Source organism: Megalops cyprinoides, chromosome 14 (genome assembly GCF_013368585.1).
Source record: "Megalops cyprinoides isolate fMegCyp1 chromosome 14, fMegCyp1.pri, whole genome shotgun sequence".
Classification (NCBI taxonomy): domain Eukaryota; kingdom Metazoa; phylum Chordata; class Actinopteri; order Elopiformes; family Megalopidae; genus Megalops; species Megalops cyprinoides.
This window is the reverse complement of record NC_050596.1, coordinates 25025526-25047684: the sequence shown is the minus strand read 5'-3', so window position 1 is coordinate 25047684 and position 22159 is coordinate 25025526. Positions and strand designations below refer to the sequence as shown.

Genomic DNA, 22159 nt, shown 5'->3' with positions numbered 1-22159 from the left:
GAGGTCCTCTAAACATCCCCTCTTTGCTTCCAGACAGGACGACACAGCAGCAAGAACTGTGCTTCCTAATGAAAGCCTAATGAGAAGTTCACCCCCCCCCCCCCCCCATCCCCACACCAACCCACCAGAGAAAAGACTCACACCACCACCTGGCTCCATCGTTCAGGTCTGCATATATTTCAGCTGAAACATTCATTCTATTAGAGCTTCAAAAAGGTTCAAAAGCCAAGGGGTGGCCAATTCTTACAAATAAAAAATAAAATAACCAAAAAAAAAAAAGCCTCTTGCCTCCTTGTTGTAGATCAGTAACCCCCACCCTCCCCCCTCCACCCCCCGTCTGTAGGAGCTGATTGGCAAAGGGGAACCGTACAAATGCTTCCATCACCACGTTCCTTCAGTTCCTCCTCCACGGCCTCACACGAAACCGAAACCAAATCTTCACACACACAAAAAAGGAAAACAAAGAGGAAAAAATACAAATCCAAAAAATATATTTATATATTTATAATATATTTCCGAGGTATGTATCCGCAAACAAAAAAAAAAACCACAAACAAAAGAATTGAGGGGGAAAAAAAAAAATCAAAATGTGAGCAGTCTTTTTTTTCTTCTTCTTTTTCAGCTTCTCCCCTCCCCCACAACCCCTCTTAAAATAATATTAATAATAACAGTAATAATATTAATAATAACCAACAATAAAATAAGGAGGCAGTACTCCCAACCCCCCAGCCCCACCTGCCGTCCAGACCTCTGTGTGTCATTTCTCCTTAGAAAGGAGTCCAATTCATCATCAAGACCTCCCAGCCACATGGGGGTGCTGCACACTCCGATTAGTCATTTCTTCATATGTTGTCCACAAAAAAGCTAAATCCTCTACAATCTCTCTTGCAAAGAAATACAAATTCCAAACCGTCGTCATGCCCCCCCCCCCCTTGCCCCCCTCAGTTGAGTCTCCAGGCATCAGGGTAGACTGGAGTGGAGCTGGAGGAGGGGGGGGGGTGTTTGAGCCATCGCTCAAGGTGTCTTGTGCAACAAAACAAAAAGGAAATAAAACTGGAGAAAAAAAAGAAAAACAATGGAAGGTGACCTCCCAGCGATTGTTAGTTAAGTGACCTCCTGTCCCTCCCGCTGTCATGCCAGGTACTGCTGCATCGCTGTCTTTGCCCTGGGAGAGACAGAAGGAAAGTCAGTTTCCTGCACAAGGTAAATATCCTTGACTCACTGCTAAAACATGTCTTTATCAGTGTTTACAGTGTCCTTGCAGACATATCACTCCAAAAAGTAATAAAGGAATAAAAAATGAGTAACATTTTAAGCCACTGCTCGGAAGAAGTACCACAACTAATTAAAGAGGAGGAATGAAGTTCTCGTGACAATTTTATAAGCATAGCTAACAATCCGCCATGTGTAAGAGGTGACCTCAACATGACCTCTCACAAGTGAAAGTGTTACACCACATCTTTTCCCCTCGCTGTTTTCGGTGGAGTGAAAATTCTGTTCAGTCCAAATAACTGCACTGAATATGAATTCACTTTGCAACACTTATTAAAAAAACAACACAGAAACACTGAATTGCCAGGCCTCCAGCAGGGGGCAGAGCTGACCTGTCACAGAGGTTGGGGTCGGAGGCCTGGGTGAGCTTATGCAAGATGTCCACAAAGCCCATCTCCCTCAGCTTGTCCTGACGCTCCTGGGAACCTGGACATGGAGCAAGAGAGGAGACGGGGTTAAAAGGGCAGGAAGAGGCACTGTTGCACCCTCTTCTGGAGAAAACCTGAACTGCAACCACAGAATACGCCTACGATTATGAAGATGACTGAATGTTGCCCTCGCTACTTCCTGCCCTGTGCACAGGCTCCGCCCTCCCCCCCACCCGCCCACGCTCTCGCCCTCCTTGCGACCACCTGTCATGGCGTCCCCCTCACCATCCTCCTCGTTCCAGATCAGGTTGGAGACACAGAATGTGGCGGCAAGCTGCAGCTTTACATTTGAGTGTCCCTGAGAGAGAGAGACAGACCAAGAGAGAGAGAGAGAGAGAGAGAGAGAGAGAGAGAAATAGAATCACAACACACTAATATCCTTTACACGTCGGCCTTGCTTAAAGTAAGAGGGGCAATGTAAATGGCACAGAAGCTGACCCGCTGGCAAGGGAACAGACAGTACCATGTAGTATTTGATTTTCTGCAGCATGTCGTCATTGGTCATGATAAGTTCCTTCGCTGTGTTGCCATCAGCGATGTTGGCCAGGATGCACAGTGTCTGTAACACAGACCGTTAAGATAATATTACAGCATGCACTATTAGGGCTCGGACCACCTCTGACTTACAGTCAGATCACTCACACACTTAAAATGCACCTGAGAGCTTCATTAAAAACCTACCTCCTGGGTCTTACTGAACATACCAGGCATTTATAACCCATCACCCATCTATGGGCCGCTTACAAACTGTGTGAGCACATTTTTCAAATACTTCTTTGCTTTTTTTCAGGGCACAAGTAATTTCAAGCATGACTTGGATAACCATGTTTAACGATAACTGAAAAAGAATGTTCTCACACAATTCAAGATGCCCCTTTTCCTACAGTATTCACCCTGACCTACAGTCAGACTGTGGTTTTGCTCCTTCAGATGAGGAATTTTAATTAAGAAACATACTTAAACTTAGAGTAAAATCTCCAACTGTGAGTTTACGGAATAGATTTTAAATTAAAAACAGAAAAAAACCTTAAAATAGGCCAGTTCAATTACATGCTCTGCAGAGAAAGACTGCAGGGATGGAGGGGGGTTTGGTAGAAGCGGTGGGGGGCCTCACCTGCTCCTTGACCTCGACGCTGTGCTCCCCCTCCAAAATGAGCGTGACCGCCTGCATGATCTGCTTCCCATGAGAGCTCATGATCTGATCAATGTGCTGGGACGTGAGAGAAAGGCACATAACTACAGTACACAGACAGACCTTTCAATATCCCTGTCAGGCTCACACATGCGGCCTTTCATGTTCATGAAGCATTAACACCCCTTAAATCTTAATCTTAAATTAACCATTTTTAAATTTTTTTCAAAAATATAATTACCTAAAGGTATAATAAGTGAGGTATTACACATTCTCATCATTTGAGCTTTGTGCTGTGTGAGTGTGTCCCTTGGCTGAAGGGAGTGTGTCACAGACGGTTCATGAGGAAGAGCGTCCTGTATCATTCTGAGAACAGTCTCCTTGTGTACTTATGCGCGGATGCGTGTGTGCATGAGTGTAGCTGTGTGTCCGTGACTGACCGGGCGTGCGTGCGTGACTGACGGGGCGTGTGTGCGTGTCTGACCGGGCGTGTGTGCGTGACTGACGGGCCGAGTGTGCGTGACTGACGGGCCGAGTGTGCGTGACTGACGGGCCGAGTGTGCGTGACTGACGGGCCGAGTGTGCGTGACTGACGGGGCGAGTGTGCGTGACTGACCGGGCGTGTGTGCGTGACTGACGGGGCGTGTGTGCGTGACTGACCGGGCGTGTGTGCGTGACTGACGGGGCGAGTGTGCGTGACTGACCGGGCGTGTGTGCGTGACTGACGGGCCGAGTGTGCGTGACTGACCGGGCGAGTGTGCGTGTCTGACCGGGCGAGTGTGCGTGACTGACCGGGCGTGTGTGCGTGACTGACCGGGTGTGTGTGTGTGACTGACCGGGCGTGTGGAGAGCAAGTTCCTCAGTAGCCCCAGGGTCTTCATCAGCACGTTGGGGTCGGGGTCGGACAGCAGGCGGAAGAGCTGCTCTGTGCCCAGCGCTCGCACGATCTCCACCTTCACCTTTTGATCCGCCTGGAAGGCCATGTTCTGCCGGAGGGCAGGGAGAGAGGCGAGCTGTGAGCACCCCGCCCCCTCTCCCAGCGGGCCTCTCCCTCCCTGCACTCATCTCACTCGCTGGGGTGTAGCTGTGTGGCTGTGTCCCAGTGTGGCTGTGTCCCAGTGTGGCTGTGTTGCAGTGTGGCTGTGTTGCAGTGTGTCCCAGTGTGGCTGTGTGGCTGTGTCCCAGTGTGGCTGTGTTGCAGTGTGTCCCAGTGTGGCTGTGTCCCAGTGTGGCTGTGTCCCAGTGTGGCTGTGTCTCAGTGTGTCCCAGTGTGGCTGTGTTGCAGTGTGGCTGTGTTGCAGTGTGTCCCAGTGTGTCTCAGTGTGGCTGTGTTGCAGTGTGTCTCAGTGTGGCTGTGTTGCAGTGTGTCCCAGTGTGGCTGTGTTGCAGTGTGTCCCAGTGTGGCTGTGTCCCAGTGTGTCCCAGTGTGGCTGTGTTGCAGTGTGTCCCAGTGTGGCTGTGTTGCAGTGTGGCTGTGTTGCAGTGTGTCCCAGTGTGGCTGTGTCTCAGTGTGTCCCAGTGTGGCTGTGTTGCAGTGTGTCTCAGTGTGGCTGTGTTGCAGTGTGTCTCAGTGTGGCTGTGTTGCAGTGTGTCCCAGTGTGGCTGTGTTGCAGTGTGTCCCAGTGTGGCTGTGTCCCAGTGTGGCTGTGTTGCAGTGTGTCCCAGTGTGGCTGTGTTGCAGTGTGGCTGTGTTGCAGTGTGTCTCAGTGTGGCTGTGTTGCAGTGTGTCCCAGTGTGGCTGTGTTGCAGTGTGTCCCAGTGTGGCTGTGTTGCAGTGTGTCCCAGTGTGGCTGTGTCCCAGTGTGGCTGTGTTGCAGTGTGTCCCAGTGTGGCTGTGTTCCAGTGTGGCTGTGTTGCAGTGTGTCCCAGTGTGGCTGTGTTGCAGTGTGTCCCAGTGTGGCTGTGTTGCAGTGTGTCTCAGTGTGGCTGTGTTGCAGTGTGTCCCAGTGTGGCTGTGTTGCAGTGTGTCTCAGTGTGGCTGTGTTGCAGTGTGTCCCAGTGTGGCTGTGTTGCAGTGTGTCTCAGTGTGGCTGTGTTGCAGTGTGTCCCAGTGTGGCTGTGTTGCAGTGTGTCTCAGTGTGGCTGTGTTGCAGTGTGTCCCAGTGTGGCTGTGTTGCAGTGTGGCTGTGTCCCAGTGTGTCCCAGTGTGGCTGTGTTGCAGTGTGTCTCAGTGTGGCCGTGTCTCAGTGTGTCTCAGTGTGGCTGTGTTGCAGTGTGTCTCAGTGTGGCCGTGTCTCAGTGTGTCTCAGTGTGTCCCAGTGTGTCCCAGTGTGTCTCAGTGTGTCTCAGTGTGGCCGTGTCTCAGTGTGTCCCAGTGTGTCCCAGTGTGTCTCAGTGTGTCTCAGTGTGGCCGTGTCTCAGTGTGTCTCAGTGTGGCTGTGTTGCAGTGTGTCTCAGTGTGGCCGTGTCTCAGTGTGTCTCAGTGTGTCTCAGTGTGTCCCAGTGTGTCCCAGTGTGTCTCAGTGTGTCTCAGTGTGGCCGTGTCTCAGTGTGTCCCAGTGTGGCTGTGTTGCAGTGTGTCTCAGTGTGGCCCTGTCTGAACACACTCCAGAGGTGCGGGTCTCACCATGAGAGCCCAGATGCCATTGACCCTCAGCGCTGGGCTGTCACTCTGAGTCAGGCTGCAGAGCAGCTCGATCACGCCCGATTCCAGGATGGGCTAGGGAAGAACACACACACACACACACACACACACACACACACACACACACACACACACACACACACACACACACACACGCACACACGCACACACGCACGCAGACACGGAAACATGGACAGAGACAGTTACCATTTGTCCAATTCAGCTACGTATGCTTACAGATGCAATTCCAACCTTCCAAGGAATATTAAAAGAAAAAACAAATCACTTGCGCTCAAAAAAACCTTAACAGCAAAATAACCTTGTGATGAGAAAGAAGCCTATTTGAATTCAAGTTTTCCTGTTTAATAATGTTCTTGTGAAGATGTTTAGAATGCAAAAATAGGAGTTTTTCCCCCTACTTACCTCTTTGCTGGGGGAGAACTCCAGCAGCAGGTTGCATAGTGTGGAGGAGGCCATAACCAGGACCTCATCAGGAGCGTTCTGTAACAGCTGTAAGGAGAAGGGGGAATCCCCGGAGAGAGAGGTCACTGGCAGCACTGATGCTTTGGCTCTAACTGGTGTGAAACTGAACTGACGTAACTAGTCTCTTGAACACCCACAGCCAAGCAGGACTGTAATCCTGTAATTCTGTCATTCTCAGCGTGGCCAAGTCATTGTGTGAATGTGATAATGAGCCTGTGACACTTTAGACACGCTGGTGGAGTGTCACACTGGCATCTTTAAGGCCACAAACCTTCATGAGGGGCTTCCACACGGCGTGGTCGTGGAAACTTGTCCTCAGCTGCTGAACTGAGCGTGAGAGACTGTGTAGACACCTGGAGGGAAACGGGGAGAAGGAGAAACAAAGAGTGGGAAAGGGAGGCAGGTGAGGAGCGAGAGATAAAAAGCCAGACAGAGACAGAAAAGTGTGATGGTGGAGATAAAATTAGATTTATAAGGTAGTCATCTACTGTTTCCACTTATATAACAAATTCCTCCTCATAAATAATAAAAAAATGGTGAATAAAACAAATGAGGTCTGTGCATGTTCAAAAATTGAAATCTGCCTTAAATTGCTTAAAGGCTTCTTACTTATTGCTGTGACATTTTCCTTCAGGGGTTTACTTAAATCTAACTCTAGCTTCAAGAGCAACGGGAGCTGAATTTCATAGGAGGACTCCGACAACTGCCAACCGTCACAAATCCTGTAACCAGCTTACAAGCGTAAAAAGGCCGAAGAGAGCTGCATACCTGACGGCTGCTAGCCGCACCTTGATACTCGACTCTGACAGGCCACTGACGATTCTGTCCATCATGTTCTCTGTCTCTGTGATCTGGGGGACAGAGATGAGGGAAGGAGGGGGGAGGGGGTCAGTGAAGTCATTCATCAGAGTTTTACTCTACCTGGATGGGCACAGGGGGTGATGTGTCCACCCAGAGCATGCATTTATTGGGCTTCCATATATAACGCTTCATCGATAAGGGGATCACGAATTTAAAGGCACGGGTTAGGTTCCAAGGCAGGTAACAATGGGGACCCAAGGCAGTGATCCTCTTTTTTGCCAACCCCCCCAAGTATGTCTCTCGTGTCCTAGTATGGTCCTGCGTGTCCGTGCGTCTTACCTTTTTGCGGATGTCCTCGTCATTGGCACCTAACGAGGCGTACAGCTTGAAGGCGGCCTGCCTAAGCTCGTGAGCGTGCTTCAGGTCGTGATCCAGCTGCAGGGAGAGGGAGACAGAGTCAGAGCCACTGCTACAGAACCAGCTATGAAATCACATGACAGGGATGATGTCAGCGCTGTCCTGCCCTGTTATCCTCCTCATCATGTGTCAGTGCGTCCTTGTGATCGCCTGTCAGGCCTGTCTGCCTCACCCTTTTGATGTCGGTGATGGCGCTGACGGAGCTGGGGTATTTGAAGTAGTCTGCCAGCATGGCCACCAGGTGGTCGGTGACGCTGGCGATTCGCTGCAGCTCCACGTCCGGCTCCATCAGGTAGGCGAGCGTCTCCGCGCCCTCCACCCGCTCCTCCAGGAGGCGCTCTTTACTGCACATGCGCACCAAGCAGGGCAGGGTCTGCACAGAGACACACACATTACACTCTCTCTCTCTCACACACACACACACACACACACACACATTACACTCTCTCTCTCTCTCTCTCACATACACACACACCCACACACATTACACTCTCTCTCTCTCTCTCTCTCTCTCTCTCACATACCCACACACATTACACTCTCTCTCTCTCTCTCTCTCTCTCTCTCTCTCACACACACACACACACACACATTACACTCTCTCTCTCTCACATACACACACACACACTACACTCTCTGTCTCTCACACACACACACAAACACACACCTTACTGCACACCCACAAAAAGGCAGACATATTAAGCAATACAATCACAACCACATTACACAGACAGTGGAGTCTGACACAAACCTTCAGCACGATGCAGTTGTCATCTGTCCTGATGGCTCCCGCTCGACACATGTACGTCAGGCTGTGAGGGGCAGAGCAAAAGAAACCAGCCAGCCTGAAGAACAGAGCTCACAAACAGTACAAACACAGTGCACTCAAATATGCACTCACCATTTGGCCGCTGTGAGCTGCATTTCAATGGGTCGATCCCTTTGCATCATTCTGACAAAAACCTGAGAGAGCTGCTCCCCGTCCACCAGAACTGAAAGAGAAAGAAAATAACACATATTACAATCATTTGTACTATCCTTATATTAGCATTTCGTTCATCGTCACGGCCACAAAGCATCGCTGATGTTGAAATTGGTGAGGTGGGGCAGGGTTAGAGGTCCAGAGATACACTCGGACTGTTCACTGACAAATGTACTAACATGGTGCCGATGCTTTGAGAATCTGGACAAATGCTAGCTCAAGGCATTAAAGTGAACCTGAAGACCTTTTCAAAAGACCAAGCAACAGAGAGGCAGGGATTGAGAGAGGAGAGGGGAAGGAAAGAGACTCACCATTCACTAGTGTCATGGAGACCTGAGTGTTCTCGTAGGCCAGGACTGAGAAGCACTTTAGCGCCTGCATCCGTACCTGCAGAGAAAAACAGGAATGGAGGGGGGTCACTGGAGAATGGCTTTTCACAGCACATGGAAAATGCATGGGAATATGTAATATGGTATGAATGGGGATGAGAGAGACTATAGGGGACTGTGTGAGAGTGTGGCAGACTGTACAGATCTATGTGGGAGTGGGACTATGGCAGACTGTAGGGGTCATGTGGATCTGTGGAGGACTGTTGAAGACGGTTCCAGCCTGTGTTAGACTGAGGCAGACTGTGAGAGATGGTGGAGGACTGTACAGAAGTCTGCAACAGTGACTGTGGCAGACTGTATGGCTTGGTTGGGACTTTGTAAGACTGCATCGGGGGAGGGGGGGGGGGGGGGGGGGTCTGACAGTGTGTGTGTGTGTGTGTGTGTGTGTGTGTGTGTGTGTGTGTGTGTGTGTGTGTGTGTGTGTGGGGGGGGGGGGGGGGGGGGTCGAGGGGAACCTTGTAGGAAGGCGAGATGAGGAGGGGCGCGATGTTCTGGATGGCGCCGTGGTTGTACAGGACCGTCTGATGCTCTGGGGTCTGGAAGGGAGAGACAGAATAAAATAAGCAGCTGAGTTATTTGGACAGATGTGAGCGCCTTCGCACCTCCTGCAGTGCACAGAGGCTCGGGTTCAGCGGGAGAGCGGGCCGAGGGCCTGACCTTGCAGCAGTGAGAGAAGATCTGGGTGATGTACTCCTGCGTTCGCTGTGACCGACTCAGCAGGGACATGAGGTGGGGTATCACAGTGGGGTCCTAAAGACACGGGGTGAAAGGGGACGCGGTCATGATAAACGACACTGCAATTAAACACCCCGTTTTACAGATGAAGTCCCTAGTTTTGTTGCGGCAAAAAAAAAAGTACAGAGCATTACAGATTACGAATACCTGAAAAAATACCGCAGGACCAACCTACTGGAAAATAACAAAACACCACCTTACAGGTGATAATTCATGAGGATGCTGGCAGCTCGTAAATGTGTGTGTGCGTGTGTGCGCGCGTGACTCACAGTGTAGAGCAGCTGCACTGGCGTGACAGGACTGATGAAGACTGTCCTGAGGCAGCGCAGACACGCCTCGATGAAGGTCAGATCCGGACACAGGAGACCTGGAGAGACGGGGATATAGAAGGCAATGTCATACAAACAGGAGGGACCACGCTCATCCGACGCCGGATACAGATCTATCCTTTTACATAAGGGCAACTCAACTATGGTCGCATGCATGTTGTCACACTCAGAGACAGGGGTCACCATCAACACAACGGTAGTCTGAATGCAATGGTTCAGGGCTTGCGTTGAGGAAGCTGAGGATACTGCTCCCCTCTGGGGCCAAGGTCAAGGAGCTATGTTACAGGAGAACCTTGGAGGAAATGACTGCCTACTTCAGACATTAGTAGGCCTCCACTCATAACCACTTCATTGGGGAGCATTCGACTCTGCACTCTTCCTCTCCCACTCGGTTTCCATGCAGCTTAGTTCAAGGATGCTTTATTAGCACGAACGCACAAGGCAGAGTGTTGCCAAAGAAGTACTCCACACTGAGAAATCCTACGCAGCCATGTCATCCATCTTTCGCCCTATCTGTGGAGGCGTACCTTGCAGCAGGGCAGGGATGATGTGGCAGTCCACCAGGGACTTGATGTTGTTCTCCGTGCCCATGGCCAGACTGCCCAGCACCACAGCGCACTCGGTCCGCAGCTCCGGGCTGGACGTGGACTGCTGCAGCAAGTACAACAGTCTACAAGGAAGACAGCACGAAGACACAAGCAACACAGGCTTTGAAAAAGAACTTGTGCTTCACCTAATAATCTCTACACATTGTTCCACCTTGACATACATTTTCAGTTCCCCCAGAGAGCTTTCTAGGTCTGAAAATTAATCTGAAAATGGTATGAATATTTCTCTTTCAACATGTCAAACTTGTGAGTGAAACTCTGGGTAGCAAAGGCGCTCGGTTAAGCACAGGGCCAGCTCTTAGATAACCTCACAATTAGCACGGTTAAGCAACCTGGGGATGACTGGGGGCACTGACAGACAGACAGCCCGCACTGCTGTTGGGAGAGGGAGCGTATTGTATGCAGAGAGTTCCAGAACAATAGGCAACCCGCTCCGCTCCTCCCCACTCAGCACATCAGTTGTCCCGGCTGCCGTCCTGCTCTGCGCTGGAACACCGTCTGCCCCACAGGGCCCCTCAGTCAGCGCCCGCCGCTGGGGCTACATGGTGAGGGATCAGTACTACACAACAAGGTCAACAGCGACCTAAAACCAATCAGCAAGGACATTCTACACAGCTAGCTGGACCTCTAATCCAATATGAGCATGTTCTGCTTTTCTGATGTTGGTCTGTCCTTCGGTTGGGGTCATCTTTGCAAGTATTGATCAAGTCATGTCGCTGCCACAGCCACTAGAATGAGCGAGACAGAGAGACAGAGAAAGGGACAGAGGGGGAGACAGGGGGCGTACCTGGGCACGGCTCCCAGCACGATCAGGTTGGCCTTCTGTTTGTTGTTTCCAATTACTGCATTTTTCATGTCACTGCAAAGACAAGGCCACACAATTGGCTCCACCAATTAACAACTGGCAGGAAATACAAGAGCTGTGTTCAATTGATCACCTTGATGCAGTTACGCAGTACACAGGACACTGATACACTACAGCTCAGCAGAAGTCCCAGATACATTAACCCAGATCCATTATTGTGCCACCCTGTGGTAACAAGGTCAGAACACTGCAAATTCCCCTGTCACAAAAGCACCCATTAGAAGTCAGTGTTGCACATTGAAAGGAAAATGGCAGTTTTGTTTTCAAAGAATGAATATAAACTGTTACATCAGGCATTTATCATTACAAGAGGCATGAAGACAAACTTTGACACATTTTAATATTAGAAAAAGAAGACTGAGCCCGATGGAAAACTACAGCCGTACCGGTGAGGTTGCACCCGTGTGCAACCGTAACTAGAGCTGGGCTTCAAGTTAAAAATAAAGATGAGAAGAGCTGCGTCCAAACCACATGAGGAGACACTATCAGACCAGTCACACACACACACACGCACGCACGCATGCACACACACACACACACACTCATGAGGTACACAAACATACACATCCAAGCCAATGCAAACTGCGCACACACGGTGCACAAAGACAGACACGCAAACACACAGCGTGCTTCCTTGCGCGCTCAGTGGAGCCGCACACGGGCAAACAGGCAGAACCGTGACAAACAAACTGCAGTCACACATGCCCAGCGCTGGAGCAGAGCACAAGCCAGTCACATGCTCACGGTGTGCCTCATCAGATGCTGCGGGCGCTCACTCACACGGCGCACTCACAGGCAACGGCGGCCGCGCTCACAGCACACTCCCGCAAACACTCCCGCAAACACGCAAAGGCCAGGTACTTACATCACTCCCTGCAGCACTTTCTGAGGATCAGGGTCAAACAGTCTGTCAACATAATGGCGACTGGTGGCGGTGACCTCCTGCATAGTGACACAGAGCAAGACAAGCGGCCTCTCACTCTCTCATCCCACAACATATTTTAGTGGAGCTCTCTCTGCTTGAGCAACGCGAGGGATCTCTGCTGAATCGGTTTACAAATACAGCAGCTTCCTCAGGTCATCCTTCATCAAACGCGCTAAATAAGCACTGTGGGACCCAAGTCTGTCATTTGATAACTCGGTGTGTGTTTATCATCAGTGTCTGATCCAGGATCTGCTTGTGTTCTTGCATCAGACCAGTGTTTTTATCTCCGCAGGTCTGCTGATCACAGATTTCCTCCACAGAGTCAATGTTCGGTTAGCAGAAGCAAGCACTCCTCCAACACATCGGGTGGTTAGTCATAAGATCCTGACCTTATTTTTCAAATGTCAATGGAAAGCAAATTACAGAAATTATTAGTAGCATCACTGACTACGTGACTGTGATCAAGAAAATGAGAAATCTCAAGGCCCTTTAAACATATGACCTCAATTAAACTATGACCTCTACTGCTGACTGAATAGGTCGAATCCGTCGGGAACGAGAATCAGGATAGAAAAATGACAGGGTCACATGCTTACGGAAAACCCCACTCTTTCAAAATTAACTTATTCTCAAGGGGACTGACTGGACCACAGAAAATCTGTAAATCAGGCTTAGTGGAAACGAGTCAAATCAGAAACTTATCCACTCCTGCGACCGGTGACTGAGCACTAAAAAAGTGGTGACAACAACACAGCAAGGAGTGAAAATCTATCAGCTACTGTCTCTCTCATTTGCTCATGGTAGCAGGAAGCATCTTAACTAATACAGTAAAGTGTGGCTGCGTGAAGTTGATTTTACTCAATTCTGCAGAAAAGCTAAAGGACGAACCAAGAACTGCAACATCACAAACTATTTAACGTTTACATTTAAAACATTTACAAATTTGCAAAACCATACAAAATCACAAAAAAATAATGACAAAATTACAAACGTACAAGATTTGCAAAAGCATAGAAAAATACACTTGAAATTTTAAATTAGCCAGCTCATCCGTAAGAAGTAGTTTCAACAAATAAACTTCTGCGTAAATAATCAATGAGTATATGTGCGTAGGTATATTATAAATATAATAACACAATTGTTCCTGGTTGTTGTGACACTTCTAACGCTAGCGCTGACAGGCTTACTTTCTGAATTACCGTTAAGACAACCGGAGTAACAGAAGTAGGTGCACTCGCATTTGGCTTTGAGTTAACGGTAGCCGGCAAACTGCATCTCACCTCACACTGTTCCTAACTCGCCTCCTGACTTCGCTGGCCGCTTCCCTGGACCACAGCAAGCGCACAGATTATCACATTTTGGAGTAAAAGACTGGTTGTGCAGCAGCAAGCCACCAAACCATCTGTAACCGACTGCCTAATTAGCTAGCTACCTATCTCTTTAACACTCAATCGCATCGTCTACAAAATACAGATACCCAAGTTAGACAGCTAATGTGATCTTGAATGATGAACTCTTGACAGATCGCTAACCAGTTAACTGTATGTTAAATGATGCTAGCTCAGTTAGCTAGCTAGCTATCTAACAGGTGGCACGCAGCACTTAAACGTAGGTAGCTAACTGAACTAGCGAGCTAGCTACATACATTGGCTTACATTAGGTAACTAGCTAGCTAGCGTTAACCTTATGTTATCTACAAATTTCAAAACTGTCTTGGCAGATAGTTCAGACAAATGTCTAATTACGAACTCGTTAGCTGTTGTCACATATCATTATGTTTCATTGTGGCTCTTTTTTATTAAGTGATCTAGGTCATGACATGTATGTCATACTATGTAGCAAATTAACGCTGGCTGGCAAAAAACATGCTAGCCAACTAGCTAGCTCATCAACATTTGCTAGCTATCAAGCTAGCTAACGCCCTGACCTACGATGTGGCCCAATTCGGACAGCGACGCGCTACAGAAAGGGGGCGTTTCCACTTCGGCTAACCTGAGCTAGCTGGCTAAATATCTGAAAATGCTGGCTAGATGGTTAGCTAGCCGCCTGATAACGTCACACGGCATATTAGCCACCTTGGATAGTACGTTAGCTAGCTTCTGACCGCACAGTATAGCAACCTGACACAAGACTTCACCCTTTAGAAGCATGTGTGTCAAACACCAAGCTAGCTATTGTTATTACATATAGCTGGCTGCTAGGTTTATTAGCTTGCTATCAAGATAACTCGAAATCACCCCTTATTCGAAATTTTGACAGTAGCCAGGTACTGTAATGAATCACTGTAGTACCCAGCTAACGGTAAGCTACGCTAGCCATATGATATGAACCTCTGCCGGTAACACAGTCCGAGTGACCGGGCTAACCCTGTCCGTGACATTTCACGAAGCCAGTAAAACGCAAATGCACGCGGGTTAGCTTGACATACTATCAACCCTGCTTCAGTGCGTTAGCGGGGAGCGCGGAGGAAAAGCCGGGATACGGGGGAATATTAGGGTAAGACTCACAGACAACACGCTGATGCGGAGTGGGGCCTCCAGCAAACACGCCATCTCTCTTCCCCCTGACGAGCGCCCCAACCGGAGCCGCACTTTCCACACACTCGGCCTTCCAGCCCAGCAACTCGGAAATAAAATATGAGCAACAACTGCTGGTGGCAGCAACGCGCTTTCGATGTACTTCGGGGAGTATGTGTGCTTTCTTAGAGGGACCAAAAAGAGGTTAAATGACCCACGAAACCATGGTTAACTTTCCCATTTTCAGTTAATGTTTACGTGAGATTCACTGTACGTCGCTACTGCCGAATGTAAAGGTGTAGATTAAGAGGAATTAGTTTTGTTTAGAAAACGCGTAGAAGTCCACGCGTTTCATTCTGACCGATTCAACAAAGAGATAGTCAAATGGTTCATATAAAAAAGATTGTTTTGTCAGTAGATAGGTAAATGATGTTACCAATGGTGGTATTGGGGTCTATCATATTGTGAACATTATTTAATACCATCTACAAGTTTGACAATTTAATATTTGAGAAAGTGCGACGATAGAATCATTGTCTGTTTTACTTAATCGTTTTACGGGATCTTGTGTGCGCATGTGCACAGGTTCAAGTGTGGCGAGGTGGGAAGGATGGTGGTGAAGCCGTGGCAGTGTACCTTAATATGAAAGTGGTCTCATCTCGAATTTCGAGCTTGGGTGCTTAGACAGCTCACTTTGACACGCAGAAAGGGATAAAGAGACGGCTGCTCAAAGAAAAGGTAACTGGCACTCCTGGATTTGATCAGCCGAAATGCATGTTTTTGTGGCGAATGTTGTTGACGATCAGTGACTGATAGCTCGCAGTTTCGCGAGTAACCAAAGAGCATTTGATAGCCATAGGTAGCTTGCCAGCAACCTGGGATAGGGTGTATGCTCTTTTGGAGGAAGTATATGTGTTAACATTACACTGCAGGCACTGATACCTTTTCTGATCTAAGTATTGGTTGAGGTAGGAGCTGGTATGTACCTTTTCATGTTTGTGAATGATACTATGTTTTTTCTTTGCTCCTTACAGACAGCCCGCTTCGCCTGCTCTCGTATCCTTGCCAGACTCCGTCATTGTACTAAGTAATAAAAACGCCACAGCATTAGCTATCAGTTGCTCTGGTGGCTCACTATTTGAGGATCTGAGTCTCAGTGCATGAGAAAGGACAGCACTGGGCCCTAGACCAGCAGTCTGTGGAGGAGGCTAGGACAGACCAGAGGTGGGGAGGTGACTGGGAGCCACTCGTGCGAGAGGGAAAGGGTAGCCAACTGTGCTGTTTGAGAAGTGGAAGCTCAGAGCGGTCATGAAGATTGCTGTGGAGGGGTGCTGCCATGGCGAGCTCGACAAGATCTATGAGACAATTGGCTACCTGGAGCGCAAGGAGGGTGTGACTGTGGACCTGCTGTTATGCTGTGGAGACTTTCAGGCTGTACGTAATGAGGGGGACATGAAGTGTATGGCGGTGCCAGCCAAGTACAGAAGCATGCAGACCTTCTACAAGTAAGAATGTATTTTTCATTTGCCTTTTTTGTCTTTCTGTGGAAATTCTTTCTCTAGTTAAATATTCCAACATGTTTTCCGCCCTCTCTCAGGTATTACTCTGGTGAGAAGAAGGCTCCGGTCCTGACCATTTTTATTGGGGGCAACCATGAGGCCTCCAACCACCTTCAGGAGCTACCATATGGTGGCTGGGTGGCCCCCAACATCTACTACATTGGTAAGAGCCCTCTGCTGCACACTGTGATAAAACCTACTGCATGGTATGTGTTTGTTACACTGAGATGGGAGTACCACTGCACCTAACTTTAAAATCATTGTGGATGAGGTTCCACTATACTGGATGGGTTTGGTAGCATTGTATGTGTGCTACATCTTGTAATGTGTACTGTCGGTGTATGAGCCAAAGTAGTTACAGATAGATTAATTGATTGTGTAATTTATTGATTAGGTTATGCTGGAGTGGTGCGCTACAAAGGAATACGAATTGGTGGTCTGTCTGGAATCTTCAAATCGCACGACTACAGGAAAGGTGAGGGCTGGCAGCCAAGAGGCCTTCATCTAAAATGGTGCTTCAGCAGTCAGCTTCAGGAAATTTTTCTGATACATAAGTGTACAGTGTCTTTACTCACAGTGCATAATACAATTGAGCAGATCTAAGGTAAATACTCTTTAAAACTCTTTAAAACAATGGAAAAAAATGGTAGTCTTTCACTTAGACAGGTCTGTCAATAAGAGCTGCCATGAAACTTTAAAGACCTCTCCAAACAGATAAATCAATTTTAATCTTTACTCTGTGGTGTGGCATAGCCATCACAGAATTTTTTTTTGTCCAAGCTGTACAGAACAATGCATAGAGAGCTGCAGTGCATTTGGAGTCTTATTCTGGTCCCATGGGCTCTTTATTTTGCAGGACACTATGAGTTTCCACCCTACAGTCAGGAGACACTGCGGAGCGTCTACCACACCAGGAACATTGAGGTCTTCAAGCTGAAGCAGGTGACTGATGTTAGAGGTGTATTTGGACCTTAGGGTAGAAGGACTGAATCAAAAGAATTGGAATTGGAAACTTTTCAGAAAATTTCAAAGTTGCAGGAAATGCAGGGTCCAACTTATAATGCCATCTTCAGATCGCAGCCTCTCTCTGAAGTTGTACTGGTGGCTCTTCTGCCAGCGGTCATCTCCTCACATGACCTCTGGCCACATAGGGATTCCATATATTTTGCCCAAGTTATGAAGGATACAGCACTGTACAATTTAAAGAGGGCCGAAGCATTAACTGCAGTCCAATTTGTTAAATTGATGGAGATGCATTTTTAATGGGTTTCACACATTACTTGATTGTTGGCTGTTCACACATGAAATTTTTCCTCATCAGACTGGCACATCCAGGTACTGTATTTGGAAATGCTTTGATTAGCTTTGATTATGTATATCAAAATTATTGCCAAGTTGACATACTTCTTCAGCATCTTTTTCCTCATAGTTCTACTTCTGTTTTACTGAAAATGCAGTGCCAAGGCATTCACATGCCTGCCAGTGTTTGAAAATTAGTCGTTGCACTCCTCTGATGTAGTACCACCATTCAGCCACAGGGAAATGTTCCTGTGCAGTATGAAGTTTGCCTGAGGGAAAGAACAAATTTTGGGAAAGCTTTTTGTTTGGCATATTGCATCCCGTGCACAGTGTAGGATGAAATTGGGTTGTTAAACGAGGCCCGGGGATCAGCCATATTGAGAGTAAAATCAAGCAAAGTTTCACATCAGAGACAATGTTTTCTCAATGCCGCAGTGTAGACTGCGCATGAGTTGCTCTTTGTGATGTCATCCTGTTCGCCGCCTCAGATCCAGCACCCCGTGGACATCTTCATGTCCCACGACTGGCCGCGCGGCATCTACAACTACGGCAGCACGGAGCAGCTGCTGCGAAAGAAGAAGTTCCTCAGGCAGGAGGTGGAGAGCAACTCACTGGGCAGCCCTGCTGCCGCCGAGCTGCTGGCCCACCTGCAGCCGTCCTACTGGTTCTCTGCCCACCTGCACGTCAAGTTCGCCGCCATCATGCAGCACCAGGTCAGCACTGAGCCGACCGGGGTGGGGGGCAGTGGCTGCAATGTGTCAGTCTTCGTAGATGTTAACCTCAGAAACACCTATACAGATATACCACAAGCGACCCCTTTACACCTTGCATGCTGCAACATTACTGATCTCAGATCAGTACTCAGAAAGTGAGTGCTCCTACCATGCAAACACTCATTAGCCCAGGACTGATAATATACAAGTGCTGCTGAGTGGAGCAGCCTGGACTGCAGCCAAAGTATCTGCGCGGGGCTTTGTGTTCTGTGAGTGCTGAATGTGAGTTGTGCCTGCAGGCTCAGAGTGACTGCGCTCCCCGCACCACCAAGTTCCTCTCGCTGGACAAGTGCCTGCCACACCGGGACTTCCTCCAGGTGAGCGACGGAGGCGGATCCTCGTCCTCTTGTCCTTTTGCTGGGAACAGCAGCAGTGAAGCGTCCAGCTGCACAGTGACTGAAGATTTATTTTTTTTTTTTTTTTTGGATACTTCTGGTGTCTTCAGTGGCACAAGTGACACTTCAGTGTTTGTGACGTGGTTAGTAATGACACCGTGAGAACCAGCGCATACAGGTGAAGCTCTCAAAAAAAAAGGGCGTCTGATTTCAGTGTAGCGCCCCACAGGATGTTTGCTGCTTTATGTAGCAAACAGCTGGTAAAATGCTCTCAGCCTGGGAATACAGGAGAACAGGACCGACTGTTTGTGCCTTCACTGCTGCTTCCTCTCCCCTCAGCTGCAGCACCACAGGGCCTGCAGAGCTCATTTCTGTTGCAGTGTCACATTCCTGTTGTGCTGATTAATACTAATTATATGTGCAGGAAGTTTGCTTGTTTGTTTGACAGACAAGCCTGTGCAGGGCGACGTAAAGAGAATCAGAAAACACAGCCCTGGTTACAAGTCAGCAAATAGGCTGCCTTAACAGCCTTAACAGTTCATATCTTAATTAAAACACAAATATCTGATGACAGCGGTTTCAGTCATAATTACTAGTTCCTACATATGAGTACTAACTTTTAAAGTGCAGGCAGTTGTGACTTATAGGTCCTACTGGCAGATTACGGCAGATTATGGCAGATCTAAAATGTATGAATTCAGCTGCATCTTGACCACACCAGTCCTCAGGACGGTTGGCCAAAGCGTGTGTGAGGGTATGATGCAGTGCGCTCTTTCAGATAGTGGAGGTGGCAGACCGGCCAGGATCCTCAGAGCACCTGGAGTACGACCCTGAGTGGCTGGCCATCTTAAAGGCCACAGACAGCCTGCAGAGAGTCACCCCCAGTCCTTGGAACCCGCCCCAGGACAACGGCCTGCACCCACGGTGAGATGACTGCAGTGCAGCCCGGTGCTGCGCTGCTACTTTACCATTGTGCTCTCTCTCTGTCTCTCCTCCACACACACAATCAATGTATTTTTATTTAATCAGATTCCAAACCTTACATGCAGCCAGCTGTCTGTTAATGTCTGCCTGTTAATGAGGGGTGTGGAGGTGAAAATCAGATATACAACCAAATTTAGATGTGTAATTCCCACGCATTGATTGTGGCTGAAAGTACTGCAACAGGTGATATAATATCAATGATGGATTGCATTTCATAGTGCATTTTAAGGGTGTCGGATTAATGTCCAGTGAAGGGGGTGGTGACTGACCTCAACCACCACCAACAGTGCAAGGTCAGAACTGCGCCAGGCCTCTCGTATGTTTGTGGTGTTGCTGTCTGACTCTGGTGCGCCTCCTGATGTTCCCAGATGGGATTTCAGTGCTACAGAAGCGGCCATGTTGGAGGTGGTGGGTGACCTGGGAGGTGAGCTGCGCATTCCAGAGAACTTCAGCATAACGGTGCCAGCCTACGAGCCCAGCCGCCCCCAGCCTCAGCTGGCCCCCACCTACGCCACCAACCCACAGACCACTGAGCTGTGTGCCACGCTGGGCCTAACCGACCTCTACGCCCGCGCCGGGCAGGGCGAGGGTGCGGCCGAGGAGGGGGGAGGCCAGGGAAGCATGGTGGAGGAGGATGAGGAGGAGGAGGAAGAGGAGAACCGCAGCACGGGCAGTGTGGAGGAGCCCAGTGAGTACCCCACTGACACGTCGGGCCTGTCTAGCTCCTACAACCCGGATGAGATCACCATCGAGGACGAGTGGGAGGAAGAGGAAGAGGAGGGGGGAGACGGGGTGAACAAGGGGACCGCCGCGGCCAGCCTGAGCCCTGACGCCGTGGTCCCCGAGGGCGAGGCGGGGGGCAGGGATGCTGACAGCCCTCCAAGAGACCTGGCCACCAGCTGCTTGGTCCTGCCCTCTCCAAAGCTGTCCTTCCCTTTGGACCTGCCTCCCCCATCCCACTCCACCCCCAGCCCCTCCTCCCCCTCCCTCTGCAGCCTAGGGGAGGAAGGGAGCCCCCAGCTGGTCAGAATTCCTAAACGCACCAGCGGGGAGGCAGGAGGGGCCAGCAGCACCGGCAACACCCCAAAGATCAAGCGCCGAAACCAGACCATTTACACTGCCCAAGAGGAGGAGGAGAGCGAGGGGTAGGTGTGGAGGGAAAGAGGGGGGGGGGGGGGGGTGGTGGTGGAAGACTTTCCGTGCTACAAACTAACTGCTTGGTGACCATTTTCCTGAGCAAGGGGAAGCCCCATGAAGAGACTGAAGACACACTAACTTGTCTCTGCTGGACTGCATCGGGCTCCCTGGAGTCTTCCTCCATTATTGTTATCATTAGGTCTGGTACTTCAAACCAGCAAGGAGGTGATTGTTTTAAAGAAGGGATGGAGTTTTCATGCTTCTCCTAAGACGGACTTTGAAACACATTTTTTTATTTAGTTGTACATTTGTTGTTTTATTTCTGTTCTGATTTTAACTGGTCCTTCCCCAAAGATAAACTAAAACTATTAGTTGTGTTTGAGAAGTGTACGACCCCAGTTGTGGGTGTTACATTTGGTTTTTAAATTTTGTGGTTTACATGTCTAGTCACTCTGCCCACTCTTAGCAGTGCAGAGAAGAATATGTTGGCAGCTGACAAAGAGAACTGTACAGAGACTCAAGATGTTTTCACATACAATTACAGAATTACAAACAATGGTAAACTTAAACCCATTCTCACTGTTTTTTTTTTAAATCCAGGTCAGCTTAGCACTGCAGGGATGTTCAGGGTTCAGGTGTTGCCCTCAAATGTTTAGCAGTTCTGCAGTGGTAGGATGTGCTTCTCTGTACACCCAAAACAGATATGTACACTATACACACGTGCACATACACGTAACGGCAGAGAATAGAGCTTTGGCCTGGATTTCTAATTCTTGGAGTGTTTCACAAAACTGAATCAGACTTGAAGTTTAGTCACGAGCCAAAGAACTCGGCCAGAGTGCAAACACCCCTCCGATTATGTTTTGTCTCGATCATGGTGCGACCGCACATGTGAGAAAGGCCCTGGCTGAAGTGGGTGATGATTAATGCTCTCAGTACTTTACACAAGTCTTGACTACTGTGAGTGATACTCAGCACACTTAGAGCTGAAACCATTTGTGACTGCAGGATTGGTCACGTGGGTTCAGACACCATGAAATCAGGATGCTGGTAAATGTGTCCCCACTACAAGGACTCGACCAGTTTCCTCATGATTTACATTTGAATTTTTTTCCCATACCTACAGGGCAACTGATGAAATTCATGAAATTGTTCTGGACATTTTCCAGTGGTTGTTGGCACCTCCAAACATGACGTCTGTCTGGAAGAGGTTAGAGTTTATTATAGGTCACAATGAGACAACGGTTACATCTGGCACAGAGAGCATTCAAAACTCTGCGGAGTTGAAGTTGCACCAGTATGAGTAATCAAAACTACTGTCTCCAGATTTGTAAGACAACAGCTTCAAATGATTCCTCTATTTTTGTTTCTTGTGTGATTGTGCGGAGGTTTGCACAAGAAGAACTTGACACACACTTCACATAAACAACAGTAATACACCCACCCCCATCCCCAAGAACAAAATTCACCCTGTAAAGGTTTACTTTAAGTCTTTTATTTTTACCGATAAATCCACTTGTACACAACTTAACCAGCACTACTGAGTGTCACTCTGTCCCTTTCAGTGTGGAGAATCAGTGCAAAGCCAGGCAGGTCCAGCCTCAGG

General features: G+C 48.7%; 2 protein-coding genes across 3 annotated transcripts; one reads left to right on the top strand and one right to left on the bottom strand.

Moving 5' to 3' along the window:
- Positions 1–691: 691 nt before the first annotated feature.
- On the bottom strand, positions 692–14795 carry armc8 (armadillo repeat containing 8). Of its 2 annotated transcripts, none has more exons than XM_036545283.1 (22): positions 14458–14795; positions 11891–11967; positions 10948–11019; positions 10080–10222; positions 9493–9590; positions 9146–9238; positions 8944–9024; positions 8411–8486; positions 8019–8109; positions 7869–7929; positions 7290–7490; positions 7040–7135; positions 6668–6750; positions 6171–6252; positions 5840–5926; positions 5399–5491; positions 3669–3818; positions 2815–2910; positions 2164–2259; positions 1905–1998; positions 1605–1698; positions 692–1165 (listed from the first exon to the last, which is right to left on the bottom strand). In XM_036545283.1, exons 1-22 carry the CDS (start codon positions 14500–14502, stop codon positions 1132–1134), a joined length of 2043 nt encoding a protein of 680 aa, XP_036401176.1. In that variant the 5' UTR covers positions 14503–14795; the 3' UTR covers positions 692–1131. The 2 variants fall into 2 exon arrangements, with proteins under 2 accessions (XP_036401176.1, XP_036401178.1); XM_036545285.1 differs by having other exon boundaries at positions 1926–1998.
- Positions 14796–15062: 267 nt separating this feature from the next.
- Positions 15063–20565, top strand: dbr1 (debranching RNA lariats 1). Its single transcript, XM_036545809.1, has 9 exons — positions 15063–15204; positions 15501–15971; positions 16064–16188; positions 16420–16500; positions 16882–16967; positions 17813–18037; positions 18337–18414; positions 19211–19356; positions 19785–20565. The coding sequence occupies exons 2-9, from the start codon at positions 15775–15777 to the stop codon at positions 20563–20565; spliced, it is 1719 nt and encodes a 572-aa protein (XP_036401702.1). The 5' UTR covers positions 15063–15204; positions 15501–15774.
- Positions 20566–22159: the final 1594 nt, after the last annotated feature.